The following is a 22,684-nucleotide window of genomic DNA, read 5'->3' on the forward strand; positions in this document are numbered from 1 at the left end:
TAAATCAGTGGCTCACCCCCTGACGTGTGCCTGAAATAAACCTAATGATTCATTCTAGCAATTATTGTATACAATTCCAGAAAGACACATTATTTGGTATTCCTATTCTTTCTTATTTAGGGTCAGTGCCTAAACAAGAAAGCCAGCCACTCCAGAAGTAAAGAGCCCCATGGTGCTGGCCACAGCCCAGGAGCTTGCATTACAAAAAAAAAAAAAACAACAAGTTGTCTTTTTTGAAAACATTTTTGTAGAGGTCGCAAGGGAGACCTCAGAGGTCACAATTGCAACCTCTGGCGACCCCTAAATTACGTCCCTGTGCCTTATAAGTGCCGGTGGCTAACGATTTCAGCTTTTCTGTTTTGTCCCCATTGTTTTCTAAAGGACCTTTCGACCTAATTAATGATAACCTTCCCAAAATAATCCGTAATGCTTTCTTTACTCTATGCTGTCTTGCTCTTTCCGAGCCGAAAAACGAAGCAGTTTAAAAACCTTAGAAAATGCATATTTTTTATTTTGAAATACATTGAGAGGGGTTTGTGGGCAGTTTTGATATTTGGCGCAGAACTCCCAAAGGTCAGTTCAGAAATATTTTGTAATAATGATTTTTCCACTTTACGTCAATAGATAAATTAACTTTTGGCATTTTTTTTTTTTAACAAATCAGCATTAGGTAATGTGACCTACACATATCTGTGCTTTGTACATATCAAACCAGCTTTGAACTGTACATTGATATAAACCTTTCCCGCTGACCATCTACCCCTCTGTAAATAATTATAGTTTATTTTACTTGAAAGAATTCTATATTTTTAAATCAACATTTTCATGAAACTATTTCAAAAGAAAGCTTTAATACTTTCAAATGATCCTGCTATTTCAAGGAATGGTATGCGGTCAGAATTAGGCATTATATATAGACCTAGCCCAACAGACGTACAGTGTAGTGCCACATCACTCCCCCAGGACATAATAGATTTGACTACATATTGGACTGTAGTAGTCATTTATATAGCGCCTTTTCCCATTTGTAGGGCTGCAAAGCGCTTTGTGGTAGGAACGCACTCGAGGACCAAAGTCCAGGTATGGGAAAGTTCTAGGAGGAGTCTTCAGATGCGTGTGTGGATTTGGCCAAGATTAGGACTTAGGAAGGCTGGCTATGCCCCCGTAAGCAACTCAAGAGGGCAGGCATGTGGGTGGGAACTGCCCCCCCCTTCCCCAGCCAGCGGTGGGCCTATCCCAGGAGCAGTCAACAGGGTGCACGTGAGACAGCATCAGCAGGCAGTACCGGATAATGCTGTGGCCATGGGCATCAAAGACATACCACCAGGCCCAAGTGCAGCCTTCCCCAGAAGTGTTCAAGGCCCCCCACCAATGCCATAGTGGCCTGATTGCCTGCCCGTGGAAAGTGGGCAGATTATGACGCCTTTGCGTGCAACACAGTAACAGTGCAGCACCCACAACGCCAAAAGTGTGCATCCATCGCCATTGCAAAGACTTAGCAATGCTCACGAGATGCAAACAGAGCGCAGTGCCCATGAGGCATGTGAGGTTATTGTAGGGCCACTGGTATTTCTGTGTCCCTGATCCAAAAACAGCAAAGCATTACCCAAGACAAGTTAGACCTCCATGCTGATCTAGTGAGCCCCCTCATGAAGAGTTTTCCCTTCAGAGCCAGTCCCAAAGTTTTAAACTTATTTAAAACATGCATTTTTTTTATCCATATATGTTTAAAACATTCTTTAAATGCATACATTTTGACAAATGTTATTCAACATTGTCTTGGGGGGATACTCTCCATCCACTCATAGAAGGGCTGGGCTCATGTGCTGTGTTCGGTCCTTCAATGAAATATGGGGCCACTGTGAAAAAAAACTCCAGGGCCACTTTTGGTTCCCAGTCCAGCCCTGCTGACAAGTGGCTAGTTGTTTGTAAAGAATATTAGATTTAGTGTCATAAAAATGTTGTTCCTGGGGGATTACTTTGCATACCGATTACTACTCTGTGGCTAAGCAATGCACGGTTTATCACTGCCTGCATTGCTAGTTGGGAAACATATTTATCTCTTGGCAAGAATAGGCCCCTGACACTAGTTCAACACCCAGTAGACCAGAATATGGTTTTTGATGTAGTGCTGTGCTTGAAGAATAGGATCTAGTAGAAGGAGGTTTATGGAAAGTGAGCCTTTTAGTGACACAGTACTAACATGTGTACCCCTCAAACTTGCCGAAGGCTTTCTCTCCATAATGGTAATTATTTTATTGACTTTGGAGGGTGATACCCCACGTTGGCATACCAAGATTCAAACTTGTGACTTAGAGATCAGATAACTCTCTGCAGTGAGTATTCAATCCACTGAGCTATGTTACCATCAATGTCCTGCATGTTAGGGTATAACGTATAAATCTGCTTACAGCTGAACATACAACACTAATTAATCAGTAAATCATATTTAGAAGTATTGTTTCACCAGGTTTGTCAATTTCTCAAATAGTTGCTTGCAGTATATGTATAGACAACAGTATTTTCAGCATAAACTTAGTTATTTCCGTTCCTTGTATTTGAAATTGTGTTATGGGGAACGACTCACTTTAATTTTTAAATGTCTTACTTTACTGGATTGCCTAGTAATTATTTTGCAAACGCACACACGGTGATGCTCTTTTGCCCTTTCAGAGTGAATGATACTTCCTTTGCCCAACATGTTTTTATAAAGAATGTATATATGTTTAGGGAGATTTATTACGGGATTTAATTATTTAAATGTAACTTTATTGAATAGTTTTTTTTCAGTAAAATTATGAGGCATTCTATATTGTTGCACATCTAAAGATGGCATGTTTTAAGATATAGGATGCTGTTTAGATTGCAAAATGTAGAACCAAAAACCGTGGGTTCAAATTCCCGCCTACCCACTTGGCCAAAGTATGTGATCATGAGCAAATCAATTTACTTTGCTCTGATTACTTCCGTTAGCTGCCAAATCTGGCATCACCTAGAAGTGATTTTCTTAAGTGTGCACTGTAGAAAAAGGCTTACTCGGCATAGTGTAATAACTGCTGAATAGCTACATATATATTGTTGATAGTTTCTATAGTGCATACAAGAGGCAGAATTATGTTATGTTAAAGGATTTGTATACTGGACACTATCGCCACCTGCGTGATCCCCTGGCACTCTGGAGGATCTGTAAAGCAAGATTGTAAGGTGTGGGTGATACATTGGTAGGAGTGAGCAGGAAAAAAGCATAAGAGAGCTGTGATTTGCGGTTGGCAGCTTCAGTTCGGTTTACACCGTTCGCTGAGCATAGGTGTGAATTTTTAGTCGGTAGCCGTCATGTGCTGTTGTGCGAGGCTATGTGTGGTTTGTTTCATTGTTGCGGTGTAGTAAAGTGTGTGCGGTGTGTGGTGCCGTAGATGTATGGCTGTGTTTAGTTTAGAGTTTGAGAGGTGGATACGTTTTTTTTAGTGGGGTTGGTTAGTGGCAATACTTTATCATACCTCATCATTTTAGGCCGCCTGTGGCACATATCCCTGCCAATGTGGTACATTGTGGTGTGCCCTTAGCTCACTCATGAAACGCCACTAGCCATTGCTCGTTCTCTCTCCAAATAGATCAGTGAATGTAATGATACTACTCTGTTTTATGGGAGGGAGGGGCTTGGAGATCTTCATTCCGAATTCTGTATAGGAACATGAAAGATGTGATTATGGCTACGGTTGTTAGTACTGTGGCACAAGTGTCCAGTGAATAGTCAGTTTACCCCTTTGAAATCTAGCAGCCGATGGAGATTTGTAAGGGAGTGAACCATCCGAAAATTCCCTTCTCCATCCTTACATTTTTGCTCTGTAGGCTCTTGTCAAAGCTGATTGCTGGTGAGAAGTAGAAGAATATTACTTGAAGTGCTGGTGGACATCCTTGCTCAAAGGAGAAAAAGGTTAGAGCTGGAAATTGAAAAAATCCATTTGCTATTTCTTGCACAGCCATTACAAATTGTAGCGCAAGCTCATGCTGGAAATAGAAAAACGTGTTATTATTTTTGTAGTGCAACGGGGCCTTATCTCGCTGTACATAGAAATAGTATTGTTCTTTTTCTAGCTTAAGCCGGTACGAGTTTGAAATTGAAGAAAACCAAGGCCCTTAGGTGGGTGGCAGCCTGTTTTCCTGTGGAGGGCTGCTGTGTTCTTTCAAGCTAGGAACCTCAAACCCCCTGAAATTCAAGTGTTTTGATTGTGCTATTCTGTTTAGTTGGGTGCGCCCCATTGCTTGTTGGGAAATCTCAGAATCTGCCCACCTCAATATAGCAGAGTAAGCAATGCCCATGGCGATACCATCTTAAAAGGGCAGGATTGACAAGAGCTGCACTACGCAGACAGGGGACACCTATACTTCTCTCCGGCTGCAGTGGAGATGTGCAGTGCACACCATCCTTTCTATCTCCCGGCTGCCGTGGAGATGTGCAGTGCACTACATCCCTTCTATCTCCCGGCTGCAGAGGAGATGTGCAGTTCACTTCACTCCTTCTATCTCCCGGCTGCATTGAAGATGTGCAGTTCACTACATCCCTTCTATCTCCTGGCTGCAGTGGAGATGTGCAGTTCACTACATCCCTTCTATCTCCTGGCTGCAGTGGAGATGTGCAGTGCACTTCATCCCTTCTATCTCCCGGCTGCAGTGGAGATGTGCAGTTCACTTCACCCCTTCTATCTCCCGGCTGCATTGAAGATGTGCAGTTCACTACATCCCTTCTATCTCCTGGATGCAGTGGAGATGTGCAGTGCACTTCATCCCTTCTATCTCCTGGCTGCAGTGGAGATGTGCAGTTCACTTCACCCCTTCTATCTCCCGGCTGCAGTGGAGATGTGCAGTTCACTACATCCCTTCTATCTCCCGGCTGCAGTGTAGATGTGCAGTGCACTTCATCCCTTCTATCTCCCGGCTGCAGTGGAGATGCGCAGTTCACTACATCCCTTCTATCTCCTGGCTGCAGTGGAGATGTGCAGTGCACTTCATCCCTTCTATCTCCCGGCTGCAGTGGAGATGCGCAGTTCACTACATCCCTTCTATCTCCCGGCTGCAGTGGAGATGTGCAGTGCACTTCATCCCTTCTATCTCCCGGCTGCAGTGGAGATGTGCAGTGCACTACATCCCTTCTATCTCCCTGCGTGTGCTGTATTCATCCAATCCTTGTGGTATGCTGCACCCTTTGCAAGGGATGCAGCACGAAGGAACCAGCAAGTCCACGCGCTGTGTCAATACATGCCTCCAAGACCTCACTCAGCAGGTTATTTTGGCCACAGATGTTACTGTCCCTTTTCAGTCAAGACTAAAAGGGGAACAAGTATTTCATGTATTTAAATTATCAATCATATCCGCACCTGCCCACGCACGCTTAGTGCCCCATGCATGGATTAATGGCCATGGGTGAATTGGTGAAGCACGGGTGCTGCTATTATACTTGTGGCTGAGCAATATGGGTTTTGAGATTCTCGCATACTAGTGACAACCCACATTGTTTGTACTGGACGCATGCTTTCATAACATACTAGTTTCTTTTATTTATTTTAGATTTGGGACAAGCGAATGGCGAAGGAAGTGCGAAGAGTAATAAACGGGCCCCACATCTGCGGTCCTGGCATTGATATCAAGGTGATAGTATAATCAATTTTCATTTTTGATCTGTGTTAAATTGATGAGTTTTGTAATAAGTACCTTCTGAAATATCTGCCTCTGTCTCCTTTGCAAATTGCAGGAAAACATGGTGTTGACCGCTTCCTGGGTTGCGCGCAACGGTTTACAACTGTGGGATTTCAGAACATCGGAGCTTCTGAAGGACATCCCTTTCCCAGGGAATTCTTTACAGGGGGAGTTCCTTTACGCAGCCAAGTTCTGCAACAAAGATGTAGCCATCGCTGGAGGGAGCGGCACATTCGGAGCAAGCGCTGTTAATTATAAAACTGATAAGGTAATGCACCCTGTTAATCATTTATTAAAATACTTTAATACCATACTGTGTCATAGTGGGTTTTAAAAAGACTTCTAAGAATGTATAGGTTGAGTACAAATGGGGAACATTTTTTATATATTTTTTAAATATGGTGTTCACTAGCACCTCGAGCATTCCAAGTGCCGGATGGAATTACCAAGAAACTATCTCAGACCCAAATAACCAGACAGATTAAAAGAATATGACAAAATACTACTTTATTATCAGTTCAAATGAAGTAGGGAAACCTGGTGAACAAACAGATTGCAGCTCACTCACTCCCGAATACATTTTTGTGATACAAAAGCTTTATACCTCAATGTATGTCCGCTATGATGTCATCCTATGTGACAAACAGTAAAAACCTATCAAAATGAGGGATTGGTTAGGGATATCTATACTTTGATTAGGTGTTAGTAGCATAATTGGCTGCCCTCTATCTGGTAGGCACGCCTTGAACTACCTCTACCTACGTATAATATAGATTAATAGCAGAATAACAGCAGCAGATTGGCTTGTGCAACAATTTATGATCCATTGCTACATAGGCCCTCATGATTAGTTGGCCTTCTTTCCTTTACTTTATAAAATGTATACTGCATGAAACATGGACCCGTAGGCATTGAGGTGCAACAGGAAAATAAAAGAAGCAATACAAAGCTCCACAAACAAGGACACATTATGTAATAATGATACAAGAGGGGCTATTCTCGTTAAGCAAACAGCAGAGTCTTCAGCTTTCTTTTGAAGATATCAATTGATTCAATACCTCTTAACTCTAGAGGGCGGTCAGTCCATGTCCTAGGATCCGCAACACAGAAGGCTCCCTTAGTAGCTTTTACAGTCCTACACCTGGGGATCAACAAAAGATCATGATCACTAGATCTTAATGATCTTCCATGAATTTTGTTTGATTAAAGCACCTGTAGATACGAGGACATTCTTCTCTGCCTAAATTTCTGAGTATTTACCAGTAGTCGAAATATAATTCTTGCCTCTACAGGTAACCAGTGAAGAGCTTGTCTTGCTGTTGAGACATGTTCTCTCCGAGTGAGACCATGATCACTCTTACAGCTCTCTTCTGGATTACCTGTAGCTTCTTTACAATGGATTTATTAATACCCATGAAAAGACTGGAGCAGTAATAAATTTAAGCTCCTACAATCGCTCTCGCAATAGTCTTTGCATTTGCCTGAGAGATGAAGGGTCTTAGGTGGGCTAACAATTTGATATAATATGCACATGTTGATATCGGGCTATCCACATGAGATTTAATACCGAGATGCTGGTCAAAAATGACCCCCAGCATTTTAACCTTCATAGTAGGGGTTATTTTAATCGTTCCTATGGGAAAGCCCTCATAAACTGGACCCAATTTCTGTATCATGAGTGGCGAATCTACAACCAGCAGTTCTGTTTTTTCTTTGTTTAATGCAAGCCTATTGTGGACCATCCAGGTCTCAATCAAGACATACATTTTATTGATCAATGCCTCATCTAGATCATGATTACCGGAGAGAGGGATGGCAACCTGAGTATCGTCAGCGTAGTTTGTGAACATCACTCCCTCGTGGGCTATTATGGCAAATAAAGGGAAAGTAGAAATATTGTATAGACAGGGCGAGGTACATGAGGCCTGTGGTACACCAAAATTTATATCTATAGGCCTAGCTCTGCTTCTTTATAAAATAAATTCTGCTTTCCCGATTTACAGATAAAGGATGTGATCCATTGGGCTGCTGATGGTGAAAAGTTTGCGACATACCCCAACCTGGTGGACATGATGGAGTGGTCCACCAGGTCGAAGGCAGCCGACAGATCCAACAGCATCAGTAGAGAGGCATCCTTTTTATCCATTCGATCTAAAAGCATGGATTTTAGTTCCAGGAGAGCCGTCTCAGTTCCAAATCCTGCCCGATAACCTGATTGATGATCATTCAAGATAGAAACGTTTTTCAAATGCTCTGCAATTTGCCTGTACGCCACTTGGTCCAACATTTGAAGAAGACAGGGAGTATTAGCCTCCCAACCTTGGACCTTTGGCTCGTTAGAAGCACGTAAGCAAAACGAAACCCAGGTGCGGGAACATCGTCAGACCACTGTCCATTTGGCCAATTAGCATACCATCTCTCATCAGTTAGGCCCTAAGCCATGGCTTCTTCTTTGTAGTTCACTTTGCTGACTGTTCTCTTCCTCTGGCCTTTTAAGGGAGTTGAAGGCACATTGCTATCTTCGTCTGGAGCTTAATGAATAGGCCTTATTTTCTGGTCTTGACCACGTGTGAAGAGCGCACGAATTTGTCTATTCTGACCTTTTATTTAGTGCTATTTAATTCGATTATACTGGGTGCTATTACTCCTCTTGGCCTCTGGAGACTTGGTTGCTCCGTATTTTGTATGCTTTCTGCATCTTTGATTGTTGAATACTTGGCACTTGTAAATGTTCACTACTTTTCTTAATCAACGATGAATATGTCATGCGTATGTAGCTTATCCTCTTCGACTCTTTGTTCCTTTCACAAAGCTGTTTTCCAGCGCCTGTCTGCTTATTATTTATACAGAGTCGGTGTCTATCTTTTCATCATGACCAATTTACCCATGTTGCAGCTAGCTTCTATATGTCTCATCTACCTTGTGTTTCTGCGTATATACAGCTACGAATTATCTTCTCACTTATCTTCTGAATGCATATGATTTCTTTGTATTTGCACTTCAGTTACATCTTCATTCTTTTAGTATTCTCATATGGTTTTAGTGTGTCCTCGTGTCTTCTCTTCATGACGTAACTTTTCATCTGTCAGATTTCACTTATAGCTCTTCTATGTTCAAAGGTGTCTGCAGGCATCCTTCTACCACGTCAGTGCAAGGGTACATTCGATACATTTGAGTGAGCGCATAACATAACGTCTCTCGTATCTTCGATGCAGTATCGGGATGATACCTGGTGTCATACACAGTGTCCTCCTGTTGTTCCTCTAATATGACGGAGGTGAGGGAGTGAGCACCATAGATGATGTGCACATCTGCCGCTCTACATTGGCTGTTCAGTTTTTCCCACTCCTTAATATCAAGATTTTCAAGAAGGATTTTCATTGTTCCGCATATGTATTTGTTTGTATTGAATCAAAAGTAGAAAAATACAAGCAAATGACGACTTCCTCTAGACCCTGTTTTTTGACTGTAAGCTGAGAAAGATACAAGTTTCAGGCCAGCAAGTTCTGCATTCTGAAAAGGTAAGCTCTTTGTGACTTTAAAGAATGCTAAAAGGGCACATTACACTTAAAGTAGTTGAAATAACTGAGAAAGAAAACTTGTCCTATAAGCCGCGGATTGCATAAGCTTCAGCTAGCCAGTATGAATCGTAGCTCTTTGGGTGATTAACCCTCCATGAGATATTTAACATAATGGGTTGATTATTTTTACAGCACTTATTATTTTATTTTATTTGCAATTGGTTTACAACAAACCTTTACAAAATCGAAATAAAAACACAAATCAATACATACATCGAAAAAATGCAAACATATTGAGCGTAACTATTGTTTTAAAGGTCCAAACAGTGATTACAAAAAGATGATAGAGATCCTGCTGGTACAAAAGAAAAATGAAAATTGAAACACACAAAATTGTACATTAATTCATCATTAAACACATACCATCATTTAAAACATTAGAGAGTGCAAATTTAAGAGTCCAACACAATCATTACAAGGAAAACATTTAAGATCCCGCTGGTACAAAAGAAAATAAAAATGAAGATTAAAACACACAGAATTATACAATACTTAATCACTAAAAACATGCTATCAATTAAGTGATAAAAATTGCCATTCAGAAATTCATCAGACAAGATTCACAAGCACCTTCCAGAGTAAGTCAATAAAACTTCAAATAACATTCATCAATACAGTATAAAACAAAGGTAAATAAGCACCAAAACTGCCATCCTGGTGTTGCAAGGTAAGACTTCAGCAATTCATCAGACACAATTTGTTAGGTTCAGGGTTTTAATAAATCCTGCCACTGCCAAACCCTCCCTGACGGAGTTGATGTTTACACATCTGTTCCAGGTGTAGTTGCAGTTAATCGACCACCAATGACTAGCTTGACTCATTGCATTAAAAAGGTACTTCCACTTCATTGAATTTAAAGCTGCGCAGTCCAAAACCAAATGTCGGTCATTCTCAATCTGGTCAGATTTACAAAATCTGCCATTATTATCCATAGATTGCAGCCTTCCCCTTCTTACCAAAATCTCCTTTGTCAATAAGTGGTTCCACCTTAATCGCAGCAAAATATTACAATAACCTTTATTTGGAAATTGTAGCAGAATCGTTGTTGGGGCCCCCCGCCTTCTATGGTCCAATACTAGATTGTGCAACAAAGGGTATGAGTGAAGAGAGTCTGTAATACAGACGCAATTATAATCAAATAGGGCTTTCTTCACTCTCATTGGGTTGGATAACAAGGACGCACTATCCATCAGCAAATTATTCAGAATCCAAAGGGCGTTCTCCTCAAACTGAGAAAGGTAATTTTGTTTTGTTCTTTAACCCCAACAATTGCTTTCCCAGTAAATCATATAGAGTTGCCCGGAGTGGATCAACTAGTTTGGCAAATAGTGCAAGTACATTCCATTCGTCACTTCATTGAAACCAAACCCAACTCGAATCTTGATAGCTGCCAGTGGTAGCGCATTAGGTATACTTAAAATTTTTCCCAACTTTTTGCTTCAATGGCATCTAGAGCCTTTAAAACTGCACCGTCAACCAACTCCAGACCATGGATCAATTTTGGAATGATCTTGCCTTCTTAATATGCAATGGCTGGTTTTTATAGAGAAACGTCCATACTTCCTATCAATTTTCACAGCCTGGATAGCGCATAACGTCTCTCATATCATTGATGCAGTATTAGGATGATACCTGGTTACATACAGTGTCTTCCTGTTGTTCCTCCAATATGACGTAGGTGCGGGGGCCGGCAGTATAGATGACGTGCACATCTGCCTCTTCACATTGGGTTTTCAGTTTTTCCCACTCTCCTCAATACCGTATTATTGTTATTGTTATTATTATTATTATTATTATTATTATTATTATTATTATTACCAAGATTTTCAAGAATGCTTTTCATTGTCCGCATATGTATGTTTGTATTGGATCAAAAGTAGAAAAATGCAAGAAAATGACCAGTTCCTCTAGACCCTGTTTAAAGTTACAAGGAGCTTACCTTTTCAGAATGCAGAACTTGCTGGCCTAAGACTTTTATCTTTGCCTGCTTACAGTCAATAAAGAATGCACAGAAGGGCACATTACACTTAAAGTAGTTGAAATAACAAAGAGAAAAAAGTGTCCTTTAAGTCGCTGATTGCATAAGCTCCAGCTAGCCAGTGTGAAGCGTAACAAACATTAATTGTTTAGGTACCTCTTTGGGTGATTAATCCCCCCATGAGATATTTAACATAATGGGTTGAAAAGTTGTTTTTATAGCACTTATTTATAATAATTTGTTTAAGCTTTTGGTTAAAAGCCATACAATGTACAGTCCTTTTTTTTTTTATAGGTAAACACATGAAAATATCCAATAAATTCCATGTTCCCAACAGTGCACAGGAGGAGTTTCCTGCACATTTTCATGGTGTGTCCACATGACATATCAGTATTCCTCTAGTGTAAGGTTATGAGTTAACATTTATGCTATCTGTGCCCAGTAATGGAACAATTGCCACAATATATGGAAGGTATGAGATTTTTTTTTTCTAATGCCTGCCATTATTGATCTGTTAGAACACACTCATGTTGGCTTTGCCCAGTATGCCGGTATTGCCACTGTCAGAAGACCTATCCATTATGTATTTGCCAATATATGCTAGTATTGCCTTAACGGAATGCGGTTATGTTGGTTTTGTCCATTGGGCCAATAATGCCACTTCAAAAAAACTTGTCTAAGATGGCCGAGTCCATTTCTTACAGTAGTCCCATGGAAGGACACATATATGTTTACTTGGCCCATAATGTTTTTCTGTAGCCCTTTGGTGAGGGGATCAAGAAAAGTGCTCATGGTGTCCACCAAGTTGACAGAGCATTTAGGCTTCACCTTTAGGAGGGAAGAGGGGTGCTATAAAGGTACAGTTAGTCTCATTCAACTATATAAAATAATCCAGACGTAACATACTGAAAAATGTATACTCTGTTTTATATCTTGGGAGGATAGCTCGGGCCAACGTGCTCGCCTTGGAATCAAGACAACACAGAGCACCATAGGTTCAATCCCCAGGTCTGCGCTTACAAACATCTGGGTATTAAGAATGTTATAAATAACCTATCATATCATATCAACTCATGTAAGTATATACACACATTAAAAACTGTAAAGGTTAGACGAAAGCCCCCACTCACCCCTAAAAACCAGTAGAAAAAGATAGGTGCACAATACTTTCTAATTTGTAAGGGCTAAAGAAAGTGGGCTACAGTGATTTTTCATTTGATAAGATACATAAAATCACAGGAAAATTGGAAAAATACATTTGATGCTTCTAAAAATACATGGCCACATGGGAAACAAATACACAGTAGGTTTCACAGTTCGGTAATTGTCTCTGATGCTGTTAGGCACTTTAAAAAGATCTAGAAAGTGTGTCCATGGGTTTTAATGGCAACCCAATAATTCGCTTGTGGTTACAGTGAAAATGTAAGCACTTTCTACTTACATTTTAGTCCACTAGAGTGAAAGAAACAACAACCATCTAGTCGCTGTCTGGGGATTCTAGGGGTTTCCCCCAGACAAACTATCCTGACCAGAGGTCTGCTGAGGGATCACTACAGAGTGGAAACACACACCCACTATATAGGAATGGCATGTTCAGGGGGGCTGAAAGATTGCACACAGTGCCAAAGACCTAGAAATACAGGGCCAGTGACAGGAAAGGATACAGGATCTCTGACATCTTTTTCTCTACCTGTGGTGTCCCCCAGGGATCTAATCTCTCTCCCTGGCTGTTCAACCAGTATCTGGCACTCCTTGCCCACTGCATCGTCGCTCTCTGCCCCAACTTTCTGTGCTATGCAGATGATACCCAGCTCATTTTCAGGCTACCCTCGGCCTCCTCCTCTCCTTCCCTCATCTCTGACTGCCTTTCTGCTATCCAGGAATGGTGTGCCGCCAATGACCTCTGCCTTAATGCCAGTAAGACTGAGATTCTACTCATCAGCACACCCACTTCCTCCTTCCCTGCAGCTCTCTGGCCGGCCTCTCTTGGCCCTCTTCCTGCTCCTACCTGCAAGGCAAAAAACCTTGGGGTCATCTTCGACTCCACACTCTCCTTCTCTCCTCATATATCTGACGTCTCTAGAAGTCACACTACCAGCTGCACCTCCTCAGAGGTATTCTTCCTTTCCTCTCCTTCCCCCAGAAGCTCACTGTCTCCCGAGTCCTGGTTCTCTCGAAGCTGGACTACTGTAACAGCCTCTATCTAAATCTGCCTGCCTCCACTCTCCGCCCTCTGCAACTCATCCAGAACAGGACTGCGAGACTTGTCCTTGGCCTTAAGCCCAGGGACCGTATCTCTCCAGGACTGAAATCTCTACACTGGCTCCCAGTGGCTGCGAGGATTAAGTTCAAAACCCTCTACATTGTCAACAAGGCCTTCTGGGGCCTGGGGCCTAAATACCTTCAACTCTCTCTTCCTAAATATCTTCCTTCTCGAGCTCTTCGCTCATCCGTCTCCAACTCCCTCAGGGTCAGCCGTTTCGCCAAGCAACGAGCTGGGGGTAGATCTCTCTCCGCGGCAGGGGCCTCCCTCTGGAACAACCTTCCTGCCTCCCTGAAACTTGAGGAGAACCATCTCCAGTTCCGGAAGCACCTCAAAACCTTCCTCTTTGCTTCTGCTTTCTCTCTCCCTGTCCCAATCTCCCCTGCTAAATTCTTCACTGAAACTGCACTGAATCTGCAACTGGGCCACTCTCACCTACCTCGGTCCTTGGGCCAGCCACTCTCCACTTGCACTGCCTCCCTGGCAACCCTGCACTGCGGGACTGTCTCTGTATCCTTATAGCCCCCCCTTCCCAGCACTTGTCTGCACTTACCTTGCACTTGCCAACAGCTATTATTTATTTTTATTCTTCTTACCCTTTACTGCACTTCCCCCCTCCTCTTCCCCTTACACTTTTTCACTTCCCCCTACCCCTGCACTTGCGTGATCTGAATGACACCTGGCCTAGTAGGATTGTTGTCTGTCTTCCCCTTGTTCCCCCCCGCCTCGTCGCGCCTTGAAACACTTGTGTATAGGCGCGTTAAAAATGCCATATATCATATCATAAAGGGGTCAGAATAACCAGACCTGGTGACCCAGCTGTGGAGTGGTGCAGAGGAGGTACAGGAAGTACAGGTGCAGGGGTCACCCAGGATGTTGGGATTGGTTCTAGCTATATGGCTCTCTTGCTTCATTTCGATTTCCATTGGCTCAGTTGGTTCCATGGCCAAAACCACAGGGCCCAACATTAATAGGGTCCTCTTTACGTTACTGCACGTTGATGCACACTGAGGAAGGTACAACGGCAGCAGTGGCGGCGAGGGGGCACCAGGGTAATCCTGAAGAACAGGATAAAGCGAGCTCAGGTGAAAGTTTTGGCACAGAGCAGCAGGAACAGTCCAGCAACAAAGAATACCTGAAGGAGTGCATGTTTTTTGTTCCACGAAAGCAGAAGATTTGGCGGATGCACAGCAGGCTCCTCGGTAAGCATAGCAGCAGATAAAAAGCATCACTACCAGTATGGCAGCAGCAGGGTAATCAGACATCCCATAAGGTAAGTTTAGATCCCTAGAATGGCCTGCTGTCTCCCACACATACACTGATGTGGATTAAGGTGTCTAGAAAAACTGCATCTACTCTAAACATGAATCCATTCAGACCAAGAAGTATTGGTAGCTCTGCATAGACCCTATGTAGGCAGAACAGATATTTTGGCTGCTCATTACCCAATCAAACAAATGAAAAGCCATAAACAAAATGGCCAGGTGTATTAGTTTTAAAATGCCTTGTGTGATGCTGTTATTGCCTAATGGAGGGACAGGGCCTCCTAGTCCTTGTCCTACCACTTCTGTTTGTTTTCCTTTTTTTTTGTCTGCCATTGAGGTCCAGCCTGGACCTCTGGCAGTGCAGCTCTTCATTTATCTTTTGGTGAATAACAGCCATAGGATACCCGTATGGCACCCATGGGTGGGGGTATCCCCTTTTACTCCTTATGTGTGTTTTTGGGCACATGTGTGTTGCCCACTTAGCAGGGTATGGGCTGGTGGCAGCTACATGCTGACTTGGCAGTGGCTCTCAGTATCCTCCATTTTGGGATACCCAGGCCCAGCCATAGAAATCAATGGATTCCTACACAAAGGCAAAATGCCTCGTTTTCTTTTGCCTTTTAAATTATTCCCCAGAGTCCTGGAAAACCCTGTCTCTGTCCCCTTCCTCCTAAGTGACTGTCGGGTGGAAACACCATATATGTCTCTGGAGCTGCCTCCTGTCAGAATGACTGGAGCCTTCCCCATGGGCTGTGAGTTATGGGTACACCCTAGAGGTTGGACCTGTATGAATGGAGTCTGAAGGAACTCACATTTTGTGTTGTGGGTGTGTGGTTTCTGTGTATGTAACACAATTAATTAGACAGCCCTGATGGAAACTGACAGGAATGCGGTGTAGTGTGCTGAAAGGCTGGGTACTTACCCCAATCCACATTCTTTGCTATGGGTGTCTGGGTGGAGTGAATGGCCTGAATGCCTGTGAGCCTGATTGGCTGCCTGCCTGCATGAATGCCCTTCTGCGTGATTGGATGCCTGAGCCTGGCTCAGCCAGTGTGAATGCGGTACAGATGTGTATATCTCTGGGCCTCTCGCTCACCAATTTGTTCAGAAGCTGAAGTCCAAGCTGAAGCAAGAAGAACCTGTTCCTTGAAGCCCAGCTGGAGGAGAAGTCTGCTGCTTCATTTTCATCAATGTAATGCAAAAGCTGCTATGTTCTTCCAAGGACTGATCCAGAGAAGACCTGCAAAGGAGACCTCTCCTTAAGCTACGAGGGACCATCGTGCAAACTGCAACTCTTCATGAGAGGTAGCCTGGAAGCCAGTCCTGTGTCTGCCATCTGGAGAAGGGGTCTTGGTGAGTCCTGAAGAGTGCCCGGACATCTCGAGTCGAAGAAGTCCATTGGTGTCACCCATGGTCCGGAGGTGCGTTTCGTGACCACTGGAAGCCAATGTTGTCTATTGCCCAGAATAGGGGGTACCCTGGCATAGAGCTGCTGGGCACCCAGAGCTGCGACAGCTCCAAACTACATAATAACATTTCAAGGGACATCGGTGTCCTCATCACTGACAACATTATCTGTGAGTGAGAGTCGTGAGTGCAGAAGAAGGTCTCTAGGTGGGTTTCCCGCCATCTGAAGCTAACTAAGACGTCACAAGAGGCCAGACTTGGTAAGTGTCCGTGGTTCAATCCAGTGGTCGATTCCAAGTTGTCAGAAGCCATCCAGAGGTCCATGCTGTGGCTGCAGCAACGAAGAACCGAAAGTCACTTATATTCTGAAACCTGACACCAAAAGTGACCTATGCACCCGTCGCCACCGAAGGGTGCCAGGCTTCTTACTCTCATCTGCCAAACCTTTAAGTAGCCCGAAGCAAGTTTCATTTACCCATGACTTCTACAGTCTGAGAAATCGTCCACCAAAAGAGAGCACTGCAAAGAGCCAAACTGCTGCACTTCAGAAAGACTTTGGTTCCATTATTCTCGCAGAATCAACATCCCAGTGGCTCCTTCTTCCAAGGGGGGGGGGGGGTGCCTCCTCCTGAGGGAATCGTCGAGTGAAACCAAGAAACTCTGCCACTTCACCTGCCAAGGCCTACCCCCTCACACTACTCTCTGCAAAGTACTTTGTTGATTAACTAATCCTCCTATTGTCATTTCTTCCTATTTGAGTTGTCATCTACCTGGAGTAAAGCGTCCTATCATCAAGTTTTGTTTTTCCGATGGGTTTTTTACCAATATTTTTTAAGGATAACACTCATCGAAAAATATAGGGAGGGTGGGAAGGCGTATATAAGGGATGGGGGCTCGGGAATAGTAAATAGTAAAAAATCTATAGAGGATGGGGGGCTTTGGGAGGGTGAACCCACCCAAAATGAATTTCAATGAGTTTTTTTGTTAAATATTCATTAAAAAACCCATCGAACAAATGACTGTCGATGAAACCCTACTTGGCTCAGAGACTGTAACCAATACTTTTGAAGCCATTTGGTGAGTTGCCGCTTGTAAATAAAACACCAAATAAATAAATTAATACACATTATTAGTTTACCCTTTTAGCTGGTCCTGGATATGAATGCATGTGCTTTGTGGCTTGTGGTATGGCCCTGAGTAAGGTCCCCAGGTCTCGAAGGTAGTAGGATTGTAGGATCACTGTGATCTGAATGAAAAATGAAATAACAAAAACATTTTTAAAGATCACTACATACCGAAAACATACTGAATTATTTTCTTTTTGGGGCGGGGGTTACCCCCCAAACGCTGTTTCCCTGAGTTTATAACCCTACCCCCAAACCCCTCCCCACCCATTGTAATCCTTCACCCAACCCCCATACATATTGTTTACAAAAAAAAGTTATTTTTCAGTATTCAGGGTTCGTTTAAAATGTATTTCGTTATTTCCAATTCGTTATTATCACTGGATACCAGATTGTATAGCCTGCCTATTCTGTCGTGGGAGATCTCCCTTCTTGTTGTGTCCCTCTTCAGCGTGTTTTTTACTCATTTTACATGTTTTCATGGCTCTATATGACACCTTAAATTCTTCAACCTGTTTCTTGCAGAACTATTAGCAAAGTAGTTAGTACAATTAGCAAAGATCGTAAAACGCAACAACGAAGATGGTTTATATGCTACTATGCTGTTTTGATTTTTGCAACAATGTGAAATTATCTCTTTATTGTTCCATTGTAATATTTTGAGTGTTTTGTGTGTAGATTGTATACATGCACAGTCTGTGGTTGTGTGGGTGCTCCGCTGCCTTTTGCACTGTTTGTAGTGCGTGTGTGTTTTTTTTATTTTGTTGCTGATTGGGCACTTGTCTCTAGTTTGGTTGTATTCTCATGTGGTGTCTTCTCCGTGATCTGGTGTGGGTAGCCTTAGCGTATAGACACAGTGTTGCCATGTGTGGCTAGGCTGTCACATTGGGATGTTGTAGTTATGTGTGCTTTTGGCAGGTAAGTGGTACGAGACTGCTGATTTGTTAAGGTCATTCCCTCTCACCTGGAACCCGTTTTGTCAGGGGGTAGGGGTGTGTATCTCCCTGCATGTCTCTGTACACCAACATCCACTGCCTGTAGTTTTCATCTTTGTGGTTGCATGACCTCACACAGCCCTCCCCCTGTCTTGCCTCTATGTGCGATCTCTGCACTTGGCCCTTTATTGTTGGATCAAGGGAAATCCAGTTTTGTTCAAGGGGTGTTGCGGGTTTATCAACAAGTGGTACCCGGTGATCGTCGTGTTTTATGCTGCAGTTTTGGGTTTGGGGTGCTTTGCCCTGAGCATGAGTGGATGTTAGGACTTGCATTGTGAATGCGCGTTCCACAATGGTACCGTGTGTATGTACCCTCTTGTCTTCTGCTGTGTTTTTTTTGTGGGGGACTTCTACTTGTTCTTCTTTATGATCAATGTTATGATTTGCCCTTTGCTCATTTGTGTGTTTGCTCATCTGGTTGATGGGTCTGATGTGTATGATTTGTGCATGTATGTGGTTTTATTCTGACGCCATTTTGTATTGTGTTGAGAAGGGAGGTATGTTTCGTCCTCCTGGTACTTTTGGAACAATAGTGACGGGTAAGCCACCCTTTTGCACCTTTTCCTAAAGACATACCCTTCTTCAGAGTGACATTGTTGAAATGTCTTGCCTCTTCACCACTGCTACAGTTCAGAGTGCTATAACAGTATATGGTATGAGGTTTCTGTTCTCTCCACAGGGGTTTGTCTAGAGCGTATTTGTTTAAAGAATATATGCATTTTATAGAGCCTTGATTGGACATTCTTTTAGTTTGGGGTCTTTGCACTATTGTTACTTGTGTTGCTATTGTTATCACGTTCACACCCCTTGGCCCACGTTACCACAAAAGAGAAGGAGGTATATTTCTTACTCTGCCTGTTTCACCTTAATGATTGGAATCGTTGTTGGTTTGTAGTGTGAGGCTGAGAAGTCGGTGTAGCCTCTACTCACCTCTGCACTGTTGCAGGGCATTAGACATTTTGTCAGAGAAATACATGAAGGCCCATAACGTGTGAGCCTGACATTAGCCTCTATCCCGGGCACAGGAAAGCCCAGCAGCATGCCCCATGCTGTTTCTTCACGGCGCGTTTAGGTGCCTGAGGACCAGATTAGGGATCATGTTGGCACTAGGTGCTTGGTCAAGTCGTATTGCCATGATAAAGGGATATGCACAGGCAGTGTTGACCAGGAAGCATGTTGATATAAATTGACCAATTGCTTACTATAGTACAGCATTAGATCCTGTGGTGGGAGGGTTTCCAGTAGCTACTGCCACACAAGTGGTGCAAAGCTCAGAGAATATATTGCTAGGATCGTCCCTTATTGTGGAAGTGCCATATGCAGCAACCGAACTGTTCTCAAAAAGAAAAGGCAACATGTAATATTATTCAGACATACTAAACATGAGCTCATGTGAGTGTGAATGCAACCAATATACCTCTTTCACAATGTTCGGTGTTAACTCCAGCCTCACTGTTGCCATGTCCAACAGGTAGGGGAACACCCCTAAATCAGCCAGACTTTTCACAAGTCACGTTATTAAACTCAGAGGAAGAGTATTATGTGGAGGGGCCTTGTGTAAGGAACGAGACGAGAGAATTAAAATCGGGCCACACGGCACATGCAGTGATTGAGCGTGGACACGTCCCGGATGTGCGTTAAACTGGTCGACTTGAGAATGGCTTCCACTAGAGCAGAAAAGGAGTGGGTGACCATTTTGACAGACTTGCGCTATGCATTTGGAATAGTGCACAATTACAGGATTCTCTGGAAAGAAAGGGCACGCGCATTAAGAATGCACACCATGTTAATGCCCTTCTAGAATCATTAATGTTACCCTCACAATCCGTGATCATGAGATGCGTTGCACGCAAAGCCCTAAGAGAGGTCGGCTTAGGAAATAGCCTTACAAATGAAACAGTGAGGGGGTTACCCTTTCCGCTTCTTCCCTAGCACAAAATGTAATACCACAAAGCCAATCACCGTCTACTCTTCCGCTTTACACCAAAGCTCGAGTAAGAGGACCTCGGGAAGCAGCTCCAGACACTGAGAGAAATGCAGGCAGCAGAGCAATGATACGCGCTTTGGCGATCCTGTGAAGGCCGTTTAGGTGTTACCAAATCGTTTTTGTTTTATTTTGAACGCATACTCCATGATGTGGTGCATGTTGCAAAAGAGGGGCACGATAACCCAACTTTGCAAGTAGAGGCGTTGCTAGGGGTAGGGGGGGCTAAGGGGGCTATAGCCCCCGGTCTTTTGGCTGTAGCCCCAGATAGAAACTCAGGTGCTACAACCAAAATGCTAGCTAGCCCCGTATTCCGCAAGTGGCAGAACAGTTATGTCGCCAGTCTCTTATCTGTCGGCAACAGAATGTGGCCAATAGCATAATTGTTTAAGAGGGAGCCCATTTACCCACTGGACTCCATTTGCAAAAATACAGTGCAGAGGCTATAACTATGTACTGTGCATCCTCAATGTGTTTTTAAAATGGATAAATGCGTTCCCAGCTCGTAAGTCCCGCAGGCTGTAGCAAGTCTCCAATACGTGACTTTATCCCTGGCTTTGATGTGCCAGAGAGTGTTAGGTGATTGAGGAGCACAAGTCACCAGGAAATTAATATGAGCTCCACAAGTATTACAGATTGAGCAGACGCGCCATTCCCTTACCATCCGTAACCAGTGGGGACATTAATACAAGAGCTCTGCAAAGTACTACAACTGGAGCAGAAGCTCAATTGCCCTTATCCACAATCAACATGGTGGTGGGCAAACACAATGGGATTCTGAAAAACAAAACTGGCTTGTGGTGGCCAGGTGCGCAGCCACTCGCTGTGATACTGCTAACCAGTGTTTAGGATCAAGTCCATACAATTGTCAGTGCCATGTAGATGCCCTTACCAGAGGTTCTGCCGTTGCCTTTGAGCCAAGGCAGTGTCCAGCTAATGGATGACATGATGGATGACATGATACTGCACTATTGCTACGAGTTTGTCAAAGTTGTGAAATGTGTTCATCAGCATGTCTGAGAGGTTTCACCCAAAGGCACCGGCACCACTGTGTCATTCTTTCCAGCCCAGGTGCTGGATCTCTGTTTGGATGCATGGGAGAAGGGACTGTCTCTCCGCCAAGTTGGCGAGATAATTTGCGGTGCAGAATGTCTCGTTTGGGTCCATGCTAGTCACTGCAGGCCAGTGATGGTGACAGATGATCCGCGCGTGCGGCATCCTGCTTAGGGAGATGGTTGCTTGTTGGCTCACCCAGAGCTCAGATGAGAGTGACCATTGGGTGATTTGATTCTGAAACGTGTTCTCTACTGAGAGGGATTCCAGGGTCTGACTGAAAGTTGGTCAGATATCTGAAGGAGAGAACACCCAGCTGTACTACATAAAAAACTACAACAGCAATCTCCTTCAGGGCGCTGCCCTATGTCTCTGCTCTATACCTCATATGGCAATTATTGCAACAAAGATCAAATTAACATGAAATAAATGCACCATCTGTTTAGAAGATTCTCTTTGCATATATAAATCAAATATTTATAAATATTCATATCCAGTATAGTACATTCAAACATTGTATCAATAAACCATATTGAAACATGTGTGCAATTTACAACAATATACATGAAAACACATATACCCCTTTCTTCTAACAGTATACTCCTAAGACTCTCAAGTCAACCATGTCAAATATGGATCTTAGTTCTGATGTTACAGAAACCTTCTGGGCAATGAAATCAATTTGAATAAATCCTTCATGCCAGTATACTATGAAGAATGTCGACATAATGTTTCCCGGACTAGGCCGTGCCTAACATGTTTCATTCCCCAATGCGCTAAAGGAACTTCAAGGGACTGTTGGCATCCAAAGAAGTGAAAACTAAACAGATAGTGTATTTACAAACAATTATATTGAGAATAATGATTATGGCAATATAAGAGAAAGAGGCTGTTTTGCCAGTAGTAATGCACAGGACTAAAGCATGCTCCAAGTTGGACTGGATTGGATTATGGTAGAGCTCTGCATTCATTTACTTTTACCTTTAGCTCTGTGCATCATTATGGCCAAACCAATCGTTCTCCTGTCTTGCCTCGCTACTAGCCTCGCCTTCACAAACACCCTTTCTCACTCACTGCTTCTGAGAGAACTGCAGGCCTTATGCATGGGTGATACTTTTTTAACTTTTCAAAAGGAAAACGTATTTAAAACTAACCCAAGCTTATTGAAAAAATATGGTTGCTAGTTTTCATATCAATGGAAAAATATAGCTAACTGTTTTCTTTTAATTCCTTTTCATAGAGGTGGAAAACCTGTGCATGATGTACTCTCCTTTGTTAACAGACCTGCTAGAACCATGGGTGTATGTAGACTCCTGCTAAAACTAACTTCATCGTAATAG

The 22,684-nt window shown here is 43.1% G+C and overlaps 1 protein-coding gene across 1 annotated transcript in view; it reads left to right on the plus strand.

The window, feature by feature from the left end:
- Positions 1-22,684, plus strand: part of LOC138453097 (small ribosomal subunit protein RACK1-like) — a 269,185-nt gene that overhangs the window by 240,813 nt on the left and 5,688 nt on the right. The window contains exons 6-7 of the mRNA XM_069605613.1: positions 5,566-5,646; positions 5,750-5,962. Coding sequence (XP_069461714.1) covers positions 5,566-5,646; positions 5,750-5,962 — 294 coding nt within the window. The remainder of the gene's footprint in view (positions 1-5,565; positions 5,647-5,749; positions 5,963-22,684) is intronic.

The sequence above is a fragment of the Ambystoma mexicanum genome, chromosome 4p, assembly GCF_040938575.1.
Source record: "Ambystoma mexicanum isolate Mex_15411 chromosome 4p, UKY_AmexF1_1, whole genome shotgun sequence".
NCBI classification, from domain to species: domain Eukaryota; kingdom Metazoa; phylum Chordata; class Amphibia; order Caudata; family Ambystomatidae; genus Ambystoma; species Ambystoma mexicanum.